This window comes from Anopheles funestus, chromosome 2RL (genome assembly GCF_943734845.2).
Source record: "Anopheles funestus chromosome 2RL, idAnoFuneDA-416_04, whole genome shotgun sequence".
NCBI classification, from domain to species: Eukaryota; Metazoa; Arthropoda; class Insecta; order Diptera; family Culicidae; genus Anopheles; species Anopheles funestus.
In genome coordinates, this window is record NC_064598.1 from 53,684,946 (window position 1) to 53,709,966 (window position 25,021).

Genomic DNA, 25,021 nt, shown 5'->3' on the forward strand with positions numbered 1-25,021 from the left:
TTTCTCTTTCATTCTTAATCGTACAAAAATAAGAACAGAAAAAAAGCAGCTAAGTGAGGTGTTAAATCGTAAGAAAAAGAAGAACCCTAACACACATATAAAATACTACAATATGGAACCGTGAACTAACTGGGATATTGCTTGAATGATTTAAAAATTAATTAAATGTTTTATAAATGAGCCTTTCTCTTAACGCTGAAAACTAGACAAAGTCACAATCCGATTGCTAATTTTTGTACAATACCACGGGGATGACAGAGTCGGGGAGTGTCCCGAATGTTCCAGACGAATGAATCCTTCTTCTCCATTGTCTTTTTTGATTTTCTTTATAAAAAAATTCGTACGGTGCAAAGTCTGGTGGCGTTTCCACCAAGTGATGATGCACTTTAATTTAGACTTTGTTTCCCTGTTCGTACATACAACTACGCTGGAACGGCCAGCAGCAAATAAAGTGAACAATAAAATACGCGTCCACGGTTTGGCAATGGAAAAGCATGAACACTTCTCGATCGATCGAAGAAAAAGAGGTTCGTGTGTTTTTGACCAAAAGCGAAATCGAAACACGATGGGGTGAAGGATGATGAAAACGTTAACTTATGAAAGATAGCTGATACCTGAACAGGGTCTGACAACAAGACCCACGAGTGGATGTTTTATAAATATTTATCGTGGCACGGATTGGACAAAGGAAAACATATTCTTCCTTCCTGTCGCAGTTACATGCCACATATGCTATACCACATCGAGAAAATGACCAACTGTATTGAGTTGATTTGCACTTTATCGTGTCTTTTCTTAAAACGATTCTTTAAGGCTTTATTAAACAATAACCAATAGTCCGATAGAAAAGCATTTAAAATATTAAGTAGTCGTACGTTCCCACCTTCCGTAATATAAATATTGTAAGAACGGATTGCATAAGCTTTTGCTCTAATTGTGACATTTTTATATTAGTACCGTGTGATGACCGGTACTGCGGGGATGGTGCCAAATACACACACGCGAATGCGCGTTTAATGCAATGTTTGTAATGAGTTTGGCATGGTCCACGACGCATCATATAACTTGTAGCGGTCAACGCACGATGCTAGGGCGAGCAACATTCCTTGAACCAAAAGCGAAAGAGAGTCATCGTGATCAGAACTGCGGCTCTCGGATGAATCTATGCCGATCCTCTAGCCCGACCTGCGATAGGGCGGAGCTAGTGGTGTCGTAAAACAAAATACAGCCAAGCTGTACAAATATTATGCTACAGAAATAATGCTTTATGCTACCGTTCCATTTAGTTTAGAAATTTCCTTTAGAGAGCAATGAACTGTTGTTGCTTCCGATCTACACATACTTGTCGATTGTTTCTAGATATGATCGACGGTTAGATACCATTCCGGCCATTATGCATGATCAAACGATACACAAAACGGCAAAACTTTGAGTTGCAGAATATGCCGATACAACAGCAGTAACAGCAAAAGGCGCAACAACATGAACATTTCTTATCCTTTCTCTCTTCTTACAGGCTCATGCACAACACGTACACACAGATGTGCTCTCTCTGTTGTGATCATTCATCGTGGAGCCCGTAACATAAAACGCATACACAACATACATATTTTCGCAGTTCGGGGATCTATTTTTAGCACCACTAACAGCCAAGCCAGAAGGCGAATGATTTATTTTAAACTCTCACCAACTGCAGTCAGCCCGACTACTGCCTCTATCGGCAGCGTACGCAGGCAACGGTAACGAAGAAGTGTAGGAACTGACCCCCATCTTTACGGAGAAATCACACCAAGGAGGAGACCAACAACGTCTGTTTTGCTCTCTTCCATTTCGTTCTTCGGATGACCACCAGTGTTAAAAAGAAAGTATGTTATCCGTGGATAGTGAACGCATTTTGTTTGTTTTTGCTTCACTTCTTTCTACATTTCAGTCCATTTTGGCGAACTTGTGTAGAATTGTGGGTGGGTGGATTGGTTGTATATGGCACAAGAAATGAAAAAAAAACCATTTCGCTTTCCTACTCCAGAATTCGGACGCAAATTGCTAGTAGATTGCTTTTTACTCTCAAGTAATCGCATCGAAGTTGAATTATTAATGAAATAAATTCTGTTTAGCTTTTAAACAAAACACAATTTAAATTGTTTTTATTAATTGAACTATATTCTTGATAATTGTATTTCTGCAGTGTAGCAAAAAAAAGAGTAATTTCGTACCATATGCGTAGTATGGCCCGAATCTGGCAATGAGTCAACGACAGTTTAAAAATGCTATGAAACACAAATTTACAATTTATGGGACGGGATCGCCCGTCTACAGCTTGCAAGGAAGACACTTTCTGCTGAAACAGTCATGCCATGCGGTCCGCTCGGTGCGAACAAACTCAGCCCAAACCGGTGTTGGTGAAACACGAACCACGGAATTCCACGAAACGTCATCCAATCGTTACGTGCGGCGCCCGTGGTCCACAAGATGAAAACGCGATGAAAACGCAATGACCTCAGAGAACGTGAAAAGGAACGATAGCGTAGGAAGATATCGCGTCCGGGCACGCATAAGCTAGGTAATAACAACGCCATACCTGTTGTTATAAGTTTTTGTACCATAACAAGATATTTCACAACTATCTTTTGGCATCGGTAAAACACAATTTCATATAAAATTTTATGTAAAGCAGAAAACTGTAAAAGTTTATAAATTTATATTTATAAAATAAATTAATAAATCCATTTATAAATCGCAAAGAACAGCGCAACATTTTTACTTCCTTTGAGTAATTTAACAGGAAATTAAACTTAACTTCCTTGAAGTATGCGGTCGTCGTTTGTTGTCCAAAATAAATAAATAAAAAAACGCTCTTCAAAAAGCTATTCATTTCATGGAATCCAATCCAGTTAGTAAACATTTCACAGACTTCTTTGCTTTTTATTTCGTTCAGCAATATGGACTGATGATGGCCAGTATCACGCAACGTGAAAAAGCTTCCCGTCCGTGTTTGTTAAGTAACTGTGTCACGTTTGCTCGATAATGTTACACTTTATCGAGTGGCAATTAACAAGGGTTTCCCGATGTTTTTCTTTCTGAAAAGTACACACACCTCTGAAATGCACACGCTCTTCGGCAAAAGTACAAAAAACGGAACAGCAGCGGTCGTTTCCTTAACAATTTACAAAATTGAAACTTTGGCCACTGAACGATGTTTGCTTTGCAGAAGTGTGTTGTAAAAGCTTACCAGAAGCGATTTTAATGTAAAAAAAGAAGAGATAACTTATGTGCTTAGACTAAATTTCTCGTACTTCTTCATGCACGGAAATTTATACTTTAAAAAAGAAAAACTCAATAATTGAAAATGATCAATTCACGTTTATGTACCCACCAGACAATCAGTTTCAAGTACCACCGCGGCTTGACTTGAGATAATGGTTTACAAATGAGATTATGATGCTTAAAGGGGAAGTAGCGGGTTTATACACGCTCTGTACCTTATTTGACGATGAAACCACGGTTCTAGCAGCTGCTGCCGATTCAAGGTTATCGTAGAAAAGATGAGTTCGATATTCGTGCCAATAGCCGTCCAAATCGAACATCCCCACATAACTCCCTCAGAACAAAACCTTGGCAAGGGGACAGAAATTGGTGCAAAATTATTCCATCAATTGATTGATTGGGGTCTTCCTGAGAGTTAGCACAGCTGACAGAAGCACCCAGAGTTGAAAAACCTACGCGGGCCGGAATAAAACGAGGGCGGTGTGATTCGCGCTGATTGATTTTCTGTTCCGTCCGGAAAATGGTGGAAATCGAATTTATCGTTTTGCCTCTTTTTTGTTTTACAAAACCGCACAAACTGAGTCATTTCATGGCAAGCGAAAAGAAGAAAACATTAGAGAGTTGGAGGGGTAAAATTCTTGCAATCATAAACAGTGTTTAAGCCGTCTTCTGCTTATGTTGTGGGAGTTGACAGTCGGATAAAAGTTCTCGATGTCATACACCGAACGTCAATCGTGTTACGTGCGTGAGTCGGACCATGATCACCCCATTTCCGACAAGATCATCCACGATCGCTGGAACGGTGAGGCGAACTAGATCACATTATGCTTCCAAGTGTCAGCTCCCAAGTAAAGGAAAGTTCAGCCTACAGCTGTATGTAGGTTCAAGCAAGTGGACGAAAGTTCAAAAGCAAAGTTGGGTTTGTCGTGTGGGCGTTGAAATTGTTAACAGATAGGGGGAACATATTGCCACAGCCAGTTTTGTTTTTCATTTCAATGTCTTGCGGCAGAGTGTGGGATAGTATTGTGTTTTACAGTTTTTGGTGGGGATCAAATTCGTTTTTGTTGAATGAAAGGTATCTCACGGACAGAAAAGCCATTGCATAGTCGTCTTTTGAGCCGGCATCACCCCAAACATGAATAACCATCGCTTTCTACCAAGGGGAATTGAAAGATAAACTGATAAACATGTTACTGAGCGAGCGAGTGTTTCGTTCGAGACCGATACTAAAACGTGAAGCAAGCGCTTTTGGGGGTTTGACACTTTGCGTTCATATTTCCTTAGTTCTGCCAATGCTTTCCAAGGACGTAACACAGCACACCCGGGTGAACATTACACAACGTCCAGTGAAAGTTGAAATACGATGAACAACCACCATAATTACACTTTCCATTGCATTTTACACACTTATTCTACAAGAAGTTAGTACACGGATGTCCAAATAACTAAATAACGAAAATGCGCTGGTTTTTCGATGGGTAGACATTAACAGAAGCACCACATGCACGTACACGCATACAGGTCTCGTGCAGCATTATCCACAAATTCACGCACACACACACGCGCGAGCGCGTGCGACTGATACTTTCCGCTGCGCACACACTTTTTAGGTTTATTTTTCATTTTAGGGCTAGATAGGACTACACTATTTTTTATTCCACGTGGAAGTGCTCACCCCCCATAGCCAACCATCCCAACCGGATGGAAGTAAAAGGTACGCACAAAATCGATCCCGATTAAATAATCTACCGAACAACAATTAGCTGTAATCATCACTATGACGACAGTGGTGAAGACACGCACACCGGCACATGTTTTTTTTCGCTTCGATCGCACACACGGTAACAAGGGGGAGCTGCTGCTGCTGCTGCTGCTGTTCGCCTTTTTCCCGTCGTGACACTTGCACTAAAGATGAACGCGCGTAGTCAGAGAACGATTAAAAACGCATGAGTGGGAACGAGATCGAATGAAGAAGTAAACTAGCACAACGAACCGCGGATGGGGTGGTTCGAAGGAGTTGATGGCCATTGGACGTTATTTATTTTTATTTTTTGGCTTACTTTTCACCAATTTTCACACCCCGGCTCGCAAGGGGATGATGTTGCAAGCGGAACGAAAATGTCAGTTGCTTTCTTCGCTTTGATTGCGAGTGGTATTTAAGTCGATAAGTCGATAAGACCTACTCACTGGTCTGTGTATGCTCTGGGGATCTGTGTATAAAGGAAAGGCGCACGCGACTTTGCACGATTGTGTTTTCTTGTTTGGATCTTTCTAGAAGCAGCAGTCAAGTTGGAGAAGTAATACCAAAAAAAAGAACAGGAATGGGATTTGTTTTGATTACAACATTCATTCTAGTCACATTCTATCAATCAATTTTTTCTTCCTTTTCTACTCTGTTACTCTTCTTGCTCTTTTTCACATTATTCGCTACGGAACAAAAGTCCAGTTTGACGCATCGCCGAAATCCGAAACGCGAACTCACCGGGGCATTGTGGTATAAAAAAATTTTCTATCGCCGATTTTTACGCCACAGACCACGCACACGTACACACAACGTTAAACGCACGCGGTGAAACGAGCGCGCACGAGACTTAAGCCACCGCGCCTATGGATAATGCACGCACACACATTGCGAGTGGGGAACAGAGATAGGAAACAGCGACGACAACCGCGGGGTGTGACGTTGACGTTTTTTTTCTCCCTCCTTCCTTCCTTTCCACCCACAGCCCACACAACACATTCGTTCTCGATCACACGCATTCGATTTCGCGTTCTCTTTCGCACCATCTTCTTTCCTGTGGCAACTTTTAAATGCTTATCCACCCTGGCGGCGGCGGTTGGAGCAGTACCGCGCTAGGAAGAAGAATAAGACACTGGAGCAACGAAAAAAAAGAAAGAAGACGAACAGCAAAAATGCAACCCCATGAAAAGTAGGCGACGATTTTTGCAAACTTAGCACGCGGTGTTAACAGTCAGCAGGCAGCCACAGAACAACAAGACGAGAGGGGGTGATGATCGTACAGGAAAAAATAAATGTGAATTCGTCGCTGACCTATCGGTAGTGGAGAACGTCTCGCACTTTTAACATTCCAACGTAAAATAATTTAAGCGCCACATACTGTGAAATACGAAAGGCAAAAGAAACACATGCAAACCCGGACACTTGCTACGGGACTGTCTAAGCTGTTCACTGTTTCCTCCGTGCGGCTCCTTTTGCGTACAAGGGTAGAGAGACCGCGCGCGCGAAACACTTCCAATCGTACGCGTGTCTTCGATGAAACTGCGAGAAAACCGCGAACCGTCTGTCAAGAGACATCGTATGTGGAGGTCTCGGCTATGTGGGGGCTGGTTTCGACTATGCCGCGCTCTGGATGACTTCGCTCTCACATTCTCACCCAAGAGAGAACCAGCCGGCAGAGCAGCAGGAGCAGCAAGACTTGAACTTGGTACGAAAACGCACCATCATCTCGTCTATTGCGAACGGATGGACAACCAACCCCCCAACAGTGTACAACACCAGCAAACAGTGTTCCAATAAATGAATCTAGTGAGAGAGAGAGAAAAAAAGAGAGACCCAAAAGAGCAGTTCAATGGAACGGCATGGGGATTTTTTCGATTCATAAAGAGGAATCCAAATGTTGAAGAGCACATAAGAGAAAACTATCAACATGGAGCATAAGAAGAGTGATTTGTGGTTGATGTAGTATAATACTTGAATCGTTTAATACCAACGTTCCGAAAAAAAGAGAACTGGACACCTCGGTAACATAAGTGTCTAAAGTGTCGATAAATCTTAGTAAAAACTTTATAGAAAGTGCACTAAAAGCCATAAAATAGAATGTGGAAGAATTACCATTAACTAGAGAAAAATGCACATCAGCATTGGTTGTACAATTCGTGAGAGAATTCACATCCTACGCAAAAAAATATGTGCCTGAAGTCCACGAAGAGTTCACACACAGGTTAAAGAAACTGGGAAACTCATTTCCCAGAACGATCGTGTTGTGATGCATAGCATTAAAATCAGATCGAAAAAAGGTATTAAAGCCCATTTTTTATAATGTTTAAGTATATTATCCATAATACTGAACCACATTTTAAAGGACCGGTGAAAGCATAACAAAGGTACATCACACACACATACTGAACATACTGGGTTTTCAACGACAAAAAGGCTTTTCACCCTACCGTAACCGAAGATACTGACCTACATTAGCGGTACACGACGACGTATTGCTGGTGGTTAAATAATTGGTAACTGTGTTGACCTTGTCCAGAATTTACTTTTACAGGACCCTGTGTGCGCGTTGCAGTGCATTACATTTGCAAGAGAAAAAAAGGGATCCTGCTACCATAGCGTAAATCTGACATGGGGACATCCATAAACATCGCATGTTTACGATTCCGAATCGGACCGGCGAATGAAATGCAAACCAGCAACTACTGTCGTCTATTTCTAACCTTAAAATGTGTTTTTTACCAGTGCTATAGTGCTGTAAAAATCATTGCGTAAATCCACACGACACATTCACAATTCGTTTCCTTACGGCAGTTTAATGGAGTTGTGATTTAATAAGGTTTCGCCAGCTTCCTCTGTAGGCAATCAATTTTGCGGGCGGGCAAACAACAATAAGGGAAAGCAAGTATGTAAGCTTTTTAGTTACGCGCTCCATTCCACTAAACAATGCTCCATTTTCCAACTGTGAATGAGATGCATAAAGAAGTGTGCACAAATAAAACAAACAAATGCACAGGAACGTTAAGCACGCAAGTCGTTTGAGTATGCATGAAAATGAATCAGTTGAAATTTTCCCTCTGATGCGACTAATGCTGTGCCATGATCGATACGTTAAACGAGGTAGTTTTAAATTTCGCTGCTTAACTAAAGTATAGCCTGGAGGAATTTAAAACGAAATATGTATTTTAAGCGAAGTTGTCTGCATTATTTCACTTGCGTGGAATGAAACAGGGGACAACCGCAACAGCACATTTAATATGAGCGATGATGATCATTGGGATATCCCGAGAAAACGGGTTATATCGACGAAAAATTGTTTCCGCAACAAGGCATCCATCTTCATGGCGATTGTAAAGTAGTAACGCACAAACCTTAATCGTTTCGTAAACAGGTAAATGCTAATTGGGCGGCCCTTGGTACCGCTAATCTGTGTATGTGGTAGCGGCGTCGGTCTCTACATGACAGGATCAGGTATCAACTCCCATATGGGCATGCGGATCACATGGGAGTCCGTATGGAGGACTTGATTGTTCTGCTGCAGGGTGTATAAAGTCAAGGAAAGCCAGAAATGCCAGGTCACAAGACTTCTCCTGAGGTTGTAGTGCCCCATAAGAAGAAGAAATGCAAATTTATGTGTAGTTGCACAAAACGAAATATTTATATTTTAACCGCAACTTACCTAAAACGAGAAGAAAATAAAAAAAACATTTATAATTAATAACAATCAGTACACAAATTGTAAAAAAATAAATGAACATTGGGTACTAAATTTATCTTCTGCGCTTTTCCAAACGTTTCAAGAATCTTATACTGATTAAGTAATGTCCCAATCAGAGAGGGAATAGTTTTGCAATCTTACTGTGTTATAAATGTCTCTAAGCTACTCATCTTCTGCAGTATTGTCCAAAAGAGTTTCTGTTCACGTTTTGGCTGCAATGTCCTTGTTCAAATTTGCCCCACCAATGACACCAACAACCGCGTAAGAACAACCATTGTACAGTCTTTCTACTCATTGCATCACAAGGATATAGCTGCATTGTACGCGACGGCGGGTCGCAAAGCAAACTACAGAGACAAGATTTTGCTTCCGGAACGTATTAGAATGTGGCGCATGTGATATGGATGTGCCACTGTCGTTCTTTAACATTATCTCCTGCTTGCATTAGCTTTATCCTTGTTAGCTTTTTAACACGGCAAACTCTTCGTCCTGTACTGCCTGAAACCTCCTTGTGGTAAAGGTTCCTGATAACTAACATCGCACAATTGGCATGCCCTTTCGGAAAGGTACATTTCTTCCGGCGCGTCTCGCGTGTATCTTGCATATTCTGCAAACGGCTTTTTAATGCTTGGGTCGCCCACTAGATGGCGCATTATGTACGTGCCAACAGGAGCACATCCGCTATTACGCGTCTGTCAGCAAATTTACCCTTTTGTTCGTGGCCACTTTAACGTCCTTCTCATCCTCCGGTTCTAGGTCGGACAGTGTGTGTGGGCAATAGCTAGGCTAGAGCCCTTGGCAACAGTTCCTGTGTGCCACCTTTAGTTCAGTTTTTTCAGCTTTTTGAAAAAAAACCTCCTTTCCTTCTCTTGAGGAGAATGTCTTGCGGCTCATTAGAACATCGTGTGGGTTACAGAAAACTTTTTACTGCTTCTTTGATGAACTACTTGCACGAAAAGAATGTTTACCGACCATCCAACACAAAAACTATGTGGCACTGCGCGTAGGTGGTCATTTTTTTGCATTCATTTTTCGTGATGCCGAATCCAGTGTTCTGCTGAGCACGGTTATACTGTCCCATCAAGGCCAATGTTAATTCTTAGTTGAGGTCAAAGGTGAGGTATGGAACACGAGCTAATTCAAACGCTTGTCCATTCGGCCAAAGAATTTGCAATGGCAAACCTCTGCGACATTTACTCTAATTCTAAATGACGTTGTTAAAAATGATATGTCAGATATGTACTAGAAGGAAAAATGTCTTTACTATAAAAAAATTAAATCTGAGCTGAAGGTTAGTTTTTTTTGTAATCTTTATTTTTTCTTATTTTCTCGAATACTAAAAAACAATTGTAATATATTTGTTTAATACCTGTTTAGCTCAAGGGCAACCAAATCAATTTTATTGATTTTGTTTCATTTATATTATACAAAAAAATAAATGTAATCATCCACCGACACAAATAAAGGACGCAGTACGACAAAAACGCAATTTTTTCACATTTTTTTGCGCCAACAAACCGTGAAATGGCGAATGGCTAAAGAGTAGCTTCTCACGACTCAGCTGTGCACACATGAATAATAATCTAAAAAAAAGTATGATAACGACTGCCACAAACAGTTCATACACTCACTCACTCCTCGTGCCATGATAAAGACGTAGTGCAGATAGAGGTCAATAAAAAAAAATGAAACTTTACTTTAACTCATCTCTCGACGCTAGGAAAAGTGTACTTTGCACTACAGATGATGTACTTCTATCCTGCAACAAAAGAAACACTCCATATTACGACGAACGCTTTTGTCACATGATCGGATCGCTTCACGGCGAACGGTGTTAAATGGTTGAACAAATGGAATCCGGCTGTGGCTAATTTTCACGTTGATATTTAAATTCCAGGCCTTAACTATACTGGTTAGACCATCGTGAATATATCGGTTACGGCCAGTTTGAGCATCCAGTTTGAGGACAAAAATAGTTTAAAAAAGAAACGGAAAAGATGACACTGTGCCAAAAACCAAATATCAGAACATTTTTGGCTTGCTGTGTATCGATTTCAATGTCTAAGCTACATAACAAAAAAAAAGTTGAACAAAGTTTTGTGAACAATTTAGTGATATAGCCATCTCCAGTACCGACCGCATTTGTTGAGTACTTTGATTGACAGAAGAAGGCTATTGGAATATATATGTCGACGATGGTAATAAATGGTGCCATCAGCTGGCACACTTTCAGAGATGCTGATAAGCATTGAAACAATCACTAAACCTAAGCTATTGTTGATTGTAGCCTAAGCATGAATATTATACAATAAATGTATGTATACTCAAATCAACAAAGATAGAATATTCGGTTATGTGGTAAAAATGAATGCAATAAGCCAGACGTAATAGATCGTTGCACCACTAAAAGTATGTAAAATTGCAATTCATAACATAAGCCTCCATCTGCTAAATGTGACATACCTACATATACATCGATATAATAATTGATTCAAAAAAATCGATTAAAAAATAATGGCTTTTGATCACATTTTAATCCTCGAACATACTAAATCAACTAACTCTCATGATAACACTCACATTTCTCATTATCTCGGATTGAAAACAGTAAATAAACGATTAATCCATCTGCCCCTTAAGGTAGGCAATCAGTATGGCACAAGAACGAATATGTATAGCGGCCATTTAGGCGGTGTTTAATGAGCGAGAGGCTGAAGGGTGGATTCAAAAGTAATCAAACGAAAATTTTTTGAGTTAAAAAAAATACTTGCTGACAATTAAATATGTCCTAAAATGTGGTTTTAGAATGATTTCTAGTGTATCTATGTTCATCACTTATTTCAGCAGTTCGCCTCAAAATTTTAAGACGCATTTTAACGAAAAAAAAAATTACAATTTTGATTAGATTACGCGCTCCAACAGTCGGACGGCATTTGACCGTAACAGTATCATCTGTAGCGAGATTGTGGATTGTACCAATTTATTCTTTTTCTAGCTATAATAAGAAAGTCATAGGTCTCTTTCCCGAAAAAACAGCAATCTACGTGACTTTGGAGTATGTCTTATCATCACAGCATAATCCTAAGAGCATAATGTTTGTACACATTTTAAAAAGAAAAGAAACCAAAAAACCTTAACAATAAAAAACTTGTTTTGCTTTTTGCCACTTTTTCGTGCTTGCGTGTAGCAATAGCTCGATCACTATTGAGATGCCATGCATAAAGCAATAAAAAATGGTTAGGTGCGCTCAGCGTAAAGATGAAACATTACATGTTGTATCAGGTGTAACACACGGAAAGCCTTACATGGAGATATTCGATGTATGAAGATCGAACACATGCTTTCTAGTTGCTCTGCATCTAGACGAACTCGTTGCCTCACCGGTGGATTGTTGCCCGGAATGGTGGTTGCGACTATCACACACAGACATTTCGTAAAAATTAAAGAAAAATAACGACAACGATCACAACTCAAGCACAACTGTAATTTTCTTAAAAGAAACGCGAAGGGATGTGGCAGAGCAGTTCAATCGCGCCTCAAATGAAGGTGCAAGAAAAAAATCGTTCGGAAAAGCTACACTACATTATCAAAGCAATTAAAACGACAAAAGCACATTTATACATGCAAAACCTTTCACGCCAGGGTAAGTTATGCAAAAAAGCACAAAAAATGCAACACGGTCGTTCGAAATGACTGAATTAAATTAATACAAAAGAAGTAAACCAACACCAATCAGTACTTAGTAATTATATTTGATATTTGTTTCATTTGCTTCATTCAATGCTGCGAATGTGGCCTTTTTGAAGCGTTAATACAAATAAATGAGTTTTAAGTTCAGAGAACATACAGGGTTTCTCAGGCCAGCTCAACACCGTAACACAACTTTTCAACAACGTAAAATGTGTATCCGAAAATGTATATCGAATTCGAATCCGGTAACTCTTTTCAACATGGTAAAACTAGGTCTCGAATCCATAAAATCATTACTCGACACTGGGAAATGCGTATTCGGCAGATCTGTCATGTAACCTGTTTAGTCTACGTATTTTGATGCTCCATTGTAATCGATGTTCAAGCATTTGATAATTTAATTTTCGTTTGAAAAACAAATGAATTAGTTTATTATATTTGTTCATTTATCTTTCGTCCTTTCCGTGCTCTTTTAGTTAGTGTGAAGCAAAATTAAGAAAATAATTTGTTTCTTAGCCCATATTTACCTACATTTATTGCATATAATGTTAGGACAAATTCGGTATTTTTTATGTTTATTATTGTTATAGTTTATGGGAATTAATTGTTTACGATAAAATCTATAAACAATATGATATTCATTTGATTATATCGAATGAAATGTAACGGATGTTGATAGTATCGAAATAGGCAGCATAAACATTCAGTCAGCGACGTGTTCGTCAAGCATGCATTTCCCAGTGTTGAGTAATGATTTTACGGATTAGAGACCTAGTTTTACCATGTTGAAAAGAGTTACCGAGTTCGAATTGTATATACAATTTCGGATACATAGTTTACGTTGTTGAAAAGTGGTGTTACGTTGTTGAACTGGCCTGAGAAACCCTGTAAATACCACGCAATGTGCCGCACAGCACACATACAAAATGAACACGTCAAAAACAACACGACATCAGTTAAATATATTTATTGAAAAAAGTAAAACACGAAAATGGCAAAATGTCAATAACAAAAGAAAAAAACCCAATAACAAATACATAAAACGATATGAAACATGTACGTACAAAAACGTATTATTTTATGCTAGCTTATGGAATCTGTTTTGTTTTGCAAGATCTATAGTCTGGTTAGTATCCCTGTTTCATAACATATTGATTAAAAGTATTTATATTTACGGTGCTATAATACGGAGCATATTATGAGTGTTTGAATGAGCGAAATACAAAACAGAAAATAAAACACGCTCTTTCTGCCCTACGCAAACCGAAAATTTCAGTTAAAAAACTCTGCACAGAAAAAAAACTTCAGACCATATGATACGGTAGGATAAATATTAACAATTCAAATTTTTGCCTTATCCTGATTCCAAAAATAGACAATCATAAGATAACCTTTCAGCAATTGTTTTTATATTGTCTTTATTCTGATGGGAGATTTTTTCCCCCATATTCAATAACTTTAATGATGGAAATAGTTATGCAATTCAAGTACAAACGTGATACCCACTAGCTACTTCCCGGATCGCTTGAATTCGTAATCTTAATGTACAGGAGGCGATATCGATGTAAACCATCAGCCTTTAATTTTTTTTCTATGTAGTGTATAAATTATTCGCACGTTTTCGCCATTACCGACACTTTCACGCTCGTTACTGTTTGGCAAGATTATATGGAAGCACAAGACGATCGCATGAATGTATGAAGAAAGAGAGACAGAACTCCCCGGTGTATGGATACCGACCGTTGCGAAGATTCGGAGGAGCTAATACCCTCTCTTGTAACTGAATCTGATTTACTGAAGGATGAACGTTAGCGAGCAATGATCGATAAATAAAATAAAACAGACCGCTCAAGTACCCAAGCGCACATTATACTAAGGAGCTTTCCGGCAAAGAGGAATCATCCCGAATGGGTCGAAATATTTAAAATCTCGATAGTTATATTTTTGGATCCAGCAGAGAAGGTACCACAAACCACCATGGCAAACGAGACACGTAGACGCTGCTGATTTCGCTATCTATTTTTCACGGAACGTCTTTTCGCCGCCTATGCATACATATCGGGCAGCCCTACCTTTTACCGGTCCATTGAATCATCTTTAAAACATTAGCTGGTGTGTAATGGTAATCTGGGACAGTTTGGTGCTACTGCTTCTCTCTATCTTTCCCAATATTCTTACTCATTCACCATTTTACAGTGTGCCTATCCATGAACGTTCCTGTGACGAATCCGCATGAATAAATGCACGAAGAAACGATATAAATAATTCAAATCCGGGACGCTAAATCTAAACCGCGTGCTTTTCCAGATTGGAAAATGTGGCGCACCGAAAGTGTTTGGATTGGTGCGAACCTGATGACAGTTACGAGGGTAATGATGACCCCAAGGCGAACTACCACCACCACCACTCGATCGTAACGGATTGCATACGGCAAACAAGTTAAGTAATCCGACTATGCTTCCGGCGGTAGTTTCGTAATGATCATACGAAGAAATTTCTTTCGACCGGAATAAAAATAGGAAAGTTAATTTTTTTATTGTAATCGTTACATAATTTAATTTGATTACGTTTACATTTTCGCTCACAATCATTGTTAATATGGACGTAAATCTTCTTGATGGACACATGTACCACTTACCTATGAAGGTCAGTTCAACAGTTTCTACTATATAGACCATGTTTGGAGTTGGCTAATGAATATGTTTCAAACCAAACACAATTTAGCACTGTTCGAATCGTTTCACTCTAAATTCCAATTTCGTAGAAGTAGAAACACATGCAGAAAAATTTAGAAAGGAATGTTTTAAAAAGTTTAAAATTTTGTTGCACAATTTTGATTCAAAATTCCCATTTTTGTGTATGATCCACGAGACAAAATATAGCTCGGTAAACAATCGACCACACCCTCTCTTGGTTGGCATTATCACCACAGAAATGCGACAACCAAATTTTGATGAGTCCCACTTTTCGTGACACCACAAAATAGGATTCGTGGCGCCACCATCGTCATTGTCCCAGTGCTGCCACTTCCGAGAATCCGAGCTGTCCAATATCATGCGGCACGGCAAAGACAGATGAGGATCAACATACGAACCAGTAAGCGCAGCAGCATTGCATTACTCGGATGCCATACAAAAGCAATTGCAGCAGCAGCAACAACAGCAGCAGCACCAGCAAAAAGGGGATCTCGGGCGTCATGTTGCTCCAGTTATCCTTTCTAGGTGAATGGCAAGGATTCACAACCATCGCCAATTTCACTACCAGCTGCCCAACTTGCCGTCATAATGTTGACCGCTTCTATATGTTGAGTTGGTGAGAGAACATTGATTGAGAGAGTGTGTGTCCCCGTTTGCTTCGTTCATATTCTGCTTTTGGGGCATGCGCCCGGAGTAGCTGGTTAGCCTGCACACAAAACCAAAGTGGAAAATGAACCACAATGAAGAAGCACGTTTAGGGATGAATTTGTATCGCAACAGATTAACTATTTCGCTGTTTGAAATGTAGTTGTCAGCAGGACAACATCCCGATTGCCGATTAGATTGGTTGTTCTATGGTTTGGTATTGGTATTGGTTGTAGACTTTATATGACGAAATAAATCAGTTTGTACATATTTATTTATTTAAAATGATCACAGTATGGAGCGGCCCGGTGTTATAATTGATAAACGGCGCCGGCCCACACGACAGGACTGGGGTTCAAATCCCATCCGGACCATCTTCCCCCCGTAGCATGGACTGACTATCCTGCTACGTGGTAAAATAAGTCTTGATACGGCTAGGCCGTTCTAAACGAGCAAAAAAAAAAATGATCACATTGGAATACAGCAGAATATTTTCAAAATATTAATGTATTGAATAATATATTCTTGCACAATGGCAATTTAGCGTTGGCAACCAGATAACTCATTTAGTCAGTGCTAGTGCCATTGTGTTGCTGTAGGATGAATCATTGGTTCACAGTACCAAAGCTTCGAGAATGCGACGTGTCAATCCGTCAACAACAAAGTAAACCGTACGAAACCGAGAACCGGCTCGCAAGTTATCAGTTTTCCCTTTCACAGCTAGCATGGAGAAATCGATTCGCTTTCAGAAACTTGCTTCTAAGGCACGGGTGGCGATGGGCGATGGTTCTTTTCAGCTGGTCTAGCTCCCAGCGCATAAATTTGTTACCAGCACCCGCGCGTCTGTATTAACCAACCAATACAGCACCAACACCTTCTCTTTGGGACAGGCGCAAGGTAGGCAATCAATTATCGGATCGAATGACGGAAAAGCCCAGAGCGGGCGCAAGAAAGCAAGACACGTGATGGATGCATCAAACCATAATCTATTATACCAGCGGAATGGAACAGAGGTCGATTGTCAGGTGTTTTGCTCGGCTGTTGTGTGGTATCGATTATAATACAATTCAAATCTAAGTTTTAATTAAAACACCTATCCCGTTCATAAGCTTGGGTTAATTAGGTCTAGGGCAAACGCAAACAGAAGGTTTTTTTGTATGCCCTGAAGCTCTGAAGTTTCGCCATGGTCATAAAAGATTTTGAATTATTAATTAGTTTCTGACAACCGATGCCCCACGGAATAAATAAGATTGATTTGCGTTTTTTTTTTTGCTAAAAAAGGTGATTCTTACCGTTTGGGAAAAGGTTCTATTATGTCGTTCATTTACTGTGCAATTTATTTATGTCTAGGAACAAATAGAAACTGTTGTTTCGGGTTTTTCATACAAGAACGGTTCGTTCGCAATAAAAATAAAGCAATAAATAGTTATACAAAATGTTTAAACTTGTGATCAATACAACATTTATAACTGATAAGTTATTGATGACATTTTAAAATGACTAATTTTGTATGATCAAGGCCCAATGCAGTTTTGGGAGAACATTATAATAAGAATATTGGGAATGTAATTAAATTCCCAATGAAATTTTGGTGCAAACGAGCAACAACAGCATAACAAAAACCATCAATATGAAATCCTTATAGTTTCATTGGACGGAATTCAAAAATCGGTTAGAAGGACAATCATAAAAAAGGATTTCTATTGACTGGAATCTACATGAAATCATACTACGAATTGAAGTTTCTTCTGTAATGATTATTTAAAAACAAGTAAACTAACATGCGACATGGACAAACAAGTAGCTAACAGCTTTATAAAATAAAGAAACTAAAAAAAAGAAAACGAATTTTTACGTGGTCACCACATTGCTAAATGGATTTTTGTCACCAACAAATGTGTCATAAAAAAATCATTTCATTTTCCAAAATAAGTGATTTGGCGGTACGGTGTGATGTGTATACCAACTAACAATACTATTACATGAAAACGACACGAAACTTCCATGCATTTTGTCGTTTCGTGACATAAAACATACATCAAACGACAACAAAAACCAAACATGCACACAAAGAAACTCACAACCGAAAGCAACGTTGCAGACATTTAGGCGTGCATGGGACACGCGCGTGCTCGAGGAATGTTTGTCTCTACTCCTCAAACCCCGCCTAACTTTAGCTAGTTTTGACCGAAATAATAATAAAAAAAACGTCTGCCCCAAAACCTTGCCACATCCCTTCACGCAGGTGTAATCGTAGATGTACACTCTACTAACTTTCTCCGATCGCTGACCCGAAATGCTCCGGTATGGGATCGCCTGACGAATCAGAACTGATGGGCTTCGACGAGGTGGAAGACGTCTTGTTGGAAGACTTTTTGACGACGGTGGTCGTCTCTATCGTTTGTGACTTTCGCACCGGAGGGCGCAATCGGGCCGGTATCGGCACAGTCTTATCGATACCGACACCGAGTCCCAGACCACCGGCAGCCATCAGCTGGCGATAGATAATCGACGATAAAGACGCCTTTCTGGTTTTTGGACTGACTTTTTTCGGTTCAGCACCGTTGGAGGAGGATGTTTTTGATTTGGTGGAGGATGTTCCTTTGGATTTGGTGGTTGCCTCCGGTGCCGAGGCAGATTTGGGATGATCGGAATCGGTAGTCATTTTACTGCCAGTGGACAATTCGTCCGCAGAATGTTGCTTCTGTTTTGAGATAGATTTTTTCTTTGCAGGTTTTTGCTGTTGCTGGTCATGTTGATCATTGGAAGGTTTTTGAACCTGCTCTTGGTCGTTTGATTTTTCAGCCAACCGATCATTACTAAGGTATTGTTGCTTGGGTTCTACTTCCATGGGTTGTTCAAGCGGAATTTGTTTAAGTATGCAAGTATCCTGAAGTTGTCGCTCTTCAGGCTGCTGTTGTTGCTGCTGTTGCTGCTGTATTTGCTCTTGTTGCTGGACTTCGGGCCGTAATTCTTGTTGCGTTGTCGCTTGCTTTGGTTGCAAATCCAAACGATATTCTACACGTTTCTGCGTTTGGGGCTCGTGTACCAACAACTGTGGTTGTTCTATATCAAAAAAGCCGTTGGAAAAGGTAACATCTTTTGAAAATGATGACGACGACATGGTCATCCGGTTGGTTGCTTCCGTCAATTCCGACGTTGCTGTGGTTGTTGCCTTCGATACGGCGGCAACAGCCGACATAAAAAATGCACATTCCGATTCAAATAGCATTGTGTTTCTGGTTGTTCTTTGAACACTGTTCCCTTACAACCCTCGGATTGCACTATTTGATATTTGGTGACTTTTTGTTGTTGCTTGGCGTTCACTCTCACTTGTTACGAAAACTGCACTTCGAAATCGATCAAATCAACGTCACTGATCGTCACTGAGATTGTGCCTTCTCTTTATATATTTGTGTGTGTTTGTATGAGTGTTATGATGAATTAAACACAGATATGATTTTTATCTATTTATGTGTATGAATGAATGCAACAATTTCGAATAATGAGCATTTTAATGAAATCAACTTAATGAAAATATGAAAATTTTACATAAAAATCAGAAAAATATTGTACGGATTTTTGCAAAGAAAGTTTTATAAAATACACGTTGTTTTTTCATTAAAATGAGACCCAAAGCAATAAACCGCTTCTATTCGAAGGCAGAGATCATCAAAAGAAGGAAGAAAAAAACATCTGCCAATTTCCGTTCCCTCCTACATAGAGGAGTATAAACTTTGATTACCTTTGAACACTTTAACTAAACAAACAAAACGTCAAAAGGTGGATGTGAGTGGGCTAAAATATACACTGACTAAATTTTGACAGCATTTGATGAGAAACACTTAAACAAAGAGGAACAAACAAACCCGATCATAATCCACTTGCAAACTGGTCTATTTTAAAATTCTTTGATAAAGTTTAATGTCTAACATGGAGGCTATAAAAATAAACACAAAGCACGCCAAATAAAAGAATCATTTTTTTTAACCGTTACGAACTTAAAAATATTTGAACCATTACTAATTTAAGCGATGGAAAAATGTAAATGAATTAATGATATTTTTAGCACTTTACACATTAATATTTCTTTGAAACGATTTATCACAATTTGCTTTCCTTATCCATTAAACAGTCACAAAGAGAGTCAAGCACAATCACGTACACAAGATGACACGAAAGAGCAGTGTTTCGTAACGAAGGCACAATCTAGCGAAAGCAATCGAAAAGTCGTATGCTACGGCGCAAAATATCTTTGATCAAACCATAAACACTATATTATTGCACAACATTTGCAAAATCTTTCTTTTTCTTTCACTTCCTCTATCCCCATTCAAGCTTTTCATTCGCGAATTTTCACCTAAATCACCCCTACTCGACAAACGATCGCGATGTGAACTAGCGACGTAGACGTCGACCCGCACCAATATCCGCCAGTGAACTGAACCGACCACAAATGAGGTTCAACAAATTGGTTCAAGTTCAAAAAACACTACGAAAATTGCATTCGCACAGATGCTCCCTTTTCGGCTGATTTCCCGATTTGCTTGGATGCAGCAAATTGTGTATACGAGAGGACTCGATAAGGAAGACGAATCTCCCTTTGTTGTTCGGTTCCCTGCGACCTTGTGTTGATTTGTTTTAATATATTTTTTCTTTTAAAAAAGATGTATTAATGGGACACACAAAATCACACACATGGGGATGAGTTTTGCTAACAAGAACACAAACAGCACACATACACGTTGATGGGCGCTAATTTGCATCAGCTCATTTGCTTATTCACCTATTTGTACGATATCTCACAGCGATTCGACACAATGACGTTACAGAAAGGCGTTACATGTTACTTTTCAATGTTTAGTAGAATGCATCAACGTTAGCACCACCACCGATACCGATCGATATTGAGACATTCAATTCATTCCGCATGTCACCATTGGCTTTCGGTTGAGCTATGTTGAGCTTTTGTATTGGTTTAACGCTTTGAGGGGGGCAGAAGCATGTCAGATTAATAGTGAGATTATTTATAGAGCTTTAGCTATACTGTAGCTAAGGGAGGAAACGTTAGCGCTTTTCTCAAACTTTAGATAAAATGAAGTAGCATAATTTAATTCTAATCAGCGGTTTAGAATATTCACGTTGGTTACTTGCATTCATGGAAGTATTTGTACATGCAATAAAGTTTATGATATTTTAATAGCAACAAATGTATGTAACTCGCAAGAAAGCGATGAATTAAGTGAAGAAGACAAAAAACACACGAATTACAATGCGCTTTTTTACGATTCATTCAAGCATACCATTATGGCTGTTGAGGTGCTGTAGAGTACAGTGTTTCCCAACCTTTTTAGTACTGCGGACCACATTTTATTCGACATATATTTAAAGGCATGTGTGGCTTGTTTGAAAACATTAACAAAAAAGCGAGAAATTATTTTTCTATTAAACCAAAATGCATTAAAACTCTTTGTTTTAAAATTTTTTACTGTGAAATCGCCGAGCTGCCATTTCAAACGTAAAAATATATTTTCTGTACATATTCTCTTGTAGAATTAATTCATCAAATAAAATCGCTTTAATTGATGAATAAAGTGTTAAAACCATCGGTTCAACGACCATAACACATTTCTTCCGCAGACCACTTCTACTTATGCCACGGATCACATGTGGTCGGCGGAGACCAGTAATGAAACGTTTGCCAAGAAAAGTCAGCTGTTGCCTAGTGGGTGGTGTAAGCTATTCTGTATACATCTTCTTGTTATTTTCCTTTGCCATCACGAGAGAACTATCGGGCGAAAATCGAACAGGTACGCTACAGTTGACGACACCCGCGAGCATAAAGCATTGTCTTAGCTTTGTGGCCACAATAATTTTTTTTTCTTCTTTAATACACACATCAACGTGTTTTCATGATTATGCTCGCTCTAAACAAAAAAGAAAGATTTGCAGGCAAGTTATCTTTTTGCACATTTCAATGAGATATTGTAATCTATATAAGTTTTATGCAGTTCGGTTTACATTGCATTTTCATCAAACATTTAAGCAAATCTTTGTACGAAAGGTTTTGTAATATTTCATTTTCCTTTCTACACCTGCAGACGTACCTCACAAGAAGCTAAGTATGAGCTTACCATGTTGTTTGTGCATCAGTGCACCACTAACTAGGAAGCCAGTCTAGTTCAATTGCATGACGTAAGACGTTATATGTATGGGCCCTTCCTCTTTGTTTGTGGCAGTGTGGGTAGTGAACACTGGTACCATTGCATTGTTGTCACTTTTGGCAAGACATATTAACGCGCAGTCGGTAATTACGACGACGACGACGTCAGAGCAACAGTCGGGCTACCGTCGAGATACGACCTGATAATGGCAGGCGCATACAGTTGCACATGCATCATTGCACTGTTTCGATGTCTTTTGTGAAACATACATTTTTTGTCGATCGAAGTGGAAAATCTCAGCTAATGCTATCATACGATCTATCCGGTACTGTTTCATAAGGAAGTCTTGTTAACTTCAATCAATTATTTTCCACGAATTAAATAATGATCTTATAACTAAAATATATTGCATATACACTTGCTTTATGGCGGCCTTCGACAGAAGTACATTACATACACTCAAAGAAGCTTATAAGGTTTGACCTTTCAATCTTAAATGCTGCAGTTTCTTCATTCATAGTTTATTGACCGGATATGCCGAGTAAATCAAGGACTATCCTTATTCTCTAGCAGCTCGAGTGTTCCAGAGGGATTTAGGACGTTTGCTGCGGTTCTTGTATGTTAATGATGCGAGTGCAGTTCTTCCTGACATATGTATGAACATAGAACATTAAAGCATTTTGTGCAGCATTGTGCTTTGTGTTGGTAAGTGTTATGTCAAGTACGAGTTCGATGAGAAAACTAAAATACGAATACGTGTTATCAATGGACAAATTCTAACGAGGATCGACCAAAGGCATGTAATATTGGATTTAAAATTTTTATTAAAGCCTCACCCGGAAGAAATCATTAGTCGAGAAAACAAATTTTTTTGGCAAATATTAAAGCTGACAAAACTATGACAATCTCAAATGAATTAAACACGCGAAGAATTAATTGCTTTTATGGTTTATTATGAAGTAATAATTTACAGTAAAAGAAGAATTTTAACAAAAGCAAAAAATTGCCTCATTTTTAATAATACTAAAATGGAGAAGATAAAAATGCTACTTTTTAATCAAAAACGAAACGAAACATTCAGATAGGAGCCACTTAAAAGGCGCAAGGAAATTCGAACCGTGCAGTTCGCAGCCTAGATAAAAGATGACCACAAATTAATGCTCGTGGAAAATCGGTGAAAATTGCCGAATCACGCAAACAAACGTGAAAACATCGGGCAAAAGAGCGCATGGGGCGAGAATGTAGGTCGAGGCAGCGGTGGCCAGCCCAGGCCAACCCGCTTAGTATACAGCGCGCAATGATAGCTGAGTGGAGCGACCGTTGTTTTATTTTCCGGTTGCTAAGAGCGGATAGGTAGGTAGGTCTTCCCTTCCGTGAGCCCATTTTCACCCGCATAAAGCAAAAGAAAATACTCATCAGTTCGCAGTCATCAGCAGGCATCGCAACGGCGTAATGTTGTTGCACACGAGGAAAATGTAATATTTGCTGCCATTGGCTCCAATACACATAACGACCTAGCGGCGCAATCCTTGGCAAAAAATACAGGGAAGGGTGTTTTTCTTTTATCGAAACATATCATTTCTTGTGGTTGCTGTCAAAGTTTTCCAAGATTTCAACAAAAAAAAAGATAAATATAAAAAAAAACAAACTCGTTCCGCAACGAAACGAACGGGAACATTTTCTCATACGTATTTACTCTACCGATTTGTGTTGTTAGTTTTTTTTCACCCGCGTGACGGTGAATGTTTTATGAACCTAATCCAACACACGGATCGTATTGGAGATGGTTGGAGAGATTGTACGAAATAGAGAGTAGAGTCGGGAAGGGGTATGAACAGGGCGGACTCATACCCGTAACATAACAGTGTTTTATTTCCAACTTGAAACCAACTTCACCGTGTGCTCTTCCCTGTCCGTTGGTCTCTCGCGCCGCCTGTAGTTAATAATGAATGAAGTTCAGTTGTTATGTCGTCTTAACGGTCACCTCCCAACGGCTTTGTACCGTGTGTCCTATGTGTGCGATACCGTGGCACTTGTTCCCCCGCTCCACCCTTGGGTGGTGGGTGTACAGGGGGTGTATTGGGCGTGTAAGAAAAGCTGTCGTTGATTGCATTTCCATCAACACCGCAAAAAGAGCACTATTCGTATGAGTATAATCGTAAGTTTGAAATAAAAACCACAAAAATTGCTTCAGTTGCGGAATTGAAGAAGAATCTTGTTGTTACGATCTCGAACTATTAATTGATAAGAGCGCACATTAATCACGTATTTCTTCAATTGACTCAAACGTTTTTATTGCGATTAGATATATTAAAAAAATGCTTACAAATTACTCGTAAAATTGCATTAAAATAAATATTACCGAATGTGCTTACTTTTATAGTTTACCGCTGAAGGATGATTGTATTGCGATCGTTTCATTTCACTCGCGGCGCGTGTAAAATGCGTTCAAATGTGCGCGCGCGCATACACGCACGTACGCAAGGCAAACCCCATGTGCAAGGCGCGCGCATTTTTGGTGTAATTGTATTTGTTGGAAACTTTAATCGAATCATCACGCTAGCAAATGTGCGCCTTACCTTGCAAAGAATGACCTAATTCTGACGCAAACATAGACCAAATGTTAAACGAAAACATTTGACGGGGAAGTTGTTTTCAGTACCAGGTATTATCATTTTTCATTTTTTGGAAAACTATTTGTTTTTAATATGTATGTTTATTAACATTATTGCGTATACTGTACAATGTAAAAATAAAACAATAACATCTATGTGCACAAACTGTGCTTTTTCTTATTCTTTTGATTTTTATTGCTTTTAAGAATAAACTGCTTTACCTTACCGTGTTTTCGTAAAAAAAATAATTCACAACTTTGTAACAGTTGGGTCCTTTGATGATGTTTTAATTGTATAACATAAATTGTTTTTTATACAACTCATCAAAATCCTTATTTAAGAAAACATTTCAAAAATGATAAATAAAAAATAAAATTATCATAAATCATAAATTTCTTAACCCGTTATGCTCGTTTGTAACGATTTGTTATTAAAATTAAATGCTTTCCAAAAACCCAACCACAATTTTTACCAACACTTCTTTATTACGT

The 25,021-nt window shown here is 39.1% G+C and overlaps 1 protein-coding gene across 5 annotated transcripts in view; it reads right to left on the reverse strand.

Moving 5' to 3' along the window:
* Positions 1-22,279, reverse strand: part of LOC125761033 (glycogen synthase kinase-3 beta-like) — a 47,834-nt gene extending 25,555 nt beyond the window's left edge. Inside the window, exons 1-3 of one of the 5 annotated variants that reach the window (XM_049421782.1) lie at positions 20,112-22,279; positions 18,026-19,096; positions 12,026-12,133 (exon numbers count right to left, since the gene is read on the reverse strand). In XM_049421782.1, the coding sequence (XP_049277739.1) occupies positions 12,026-12,133; positions 18,026-18,983 (1,066 nt within the window). In that variant the 5' untranslated portion in view covers positions 18,984-19,096; positions 20,112-22,279. Of the gene's footprint in view, positions 1-6,316; positions 6,614-12,025; positions 12,134-18,025; positions 19,304-20,111 lie in introns of those variants that run through there. The other 4 variants (XM_049421781.1, XM_049421783.1, XM_049421776.1 and 1 more) reach the window with 4 other exon arrangements.
* Positions 22,280-25,021: the final 2,742 nt, after the last annotated feature.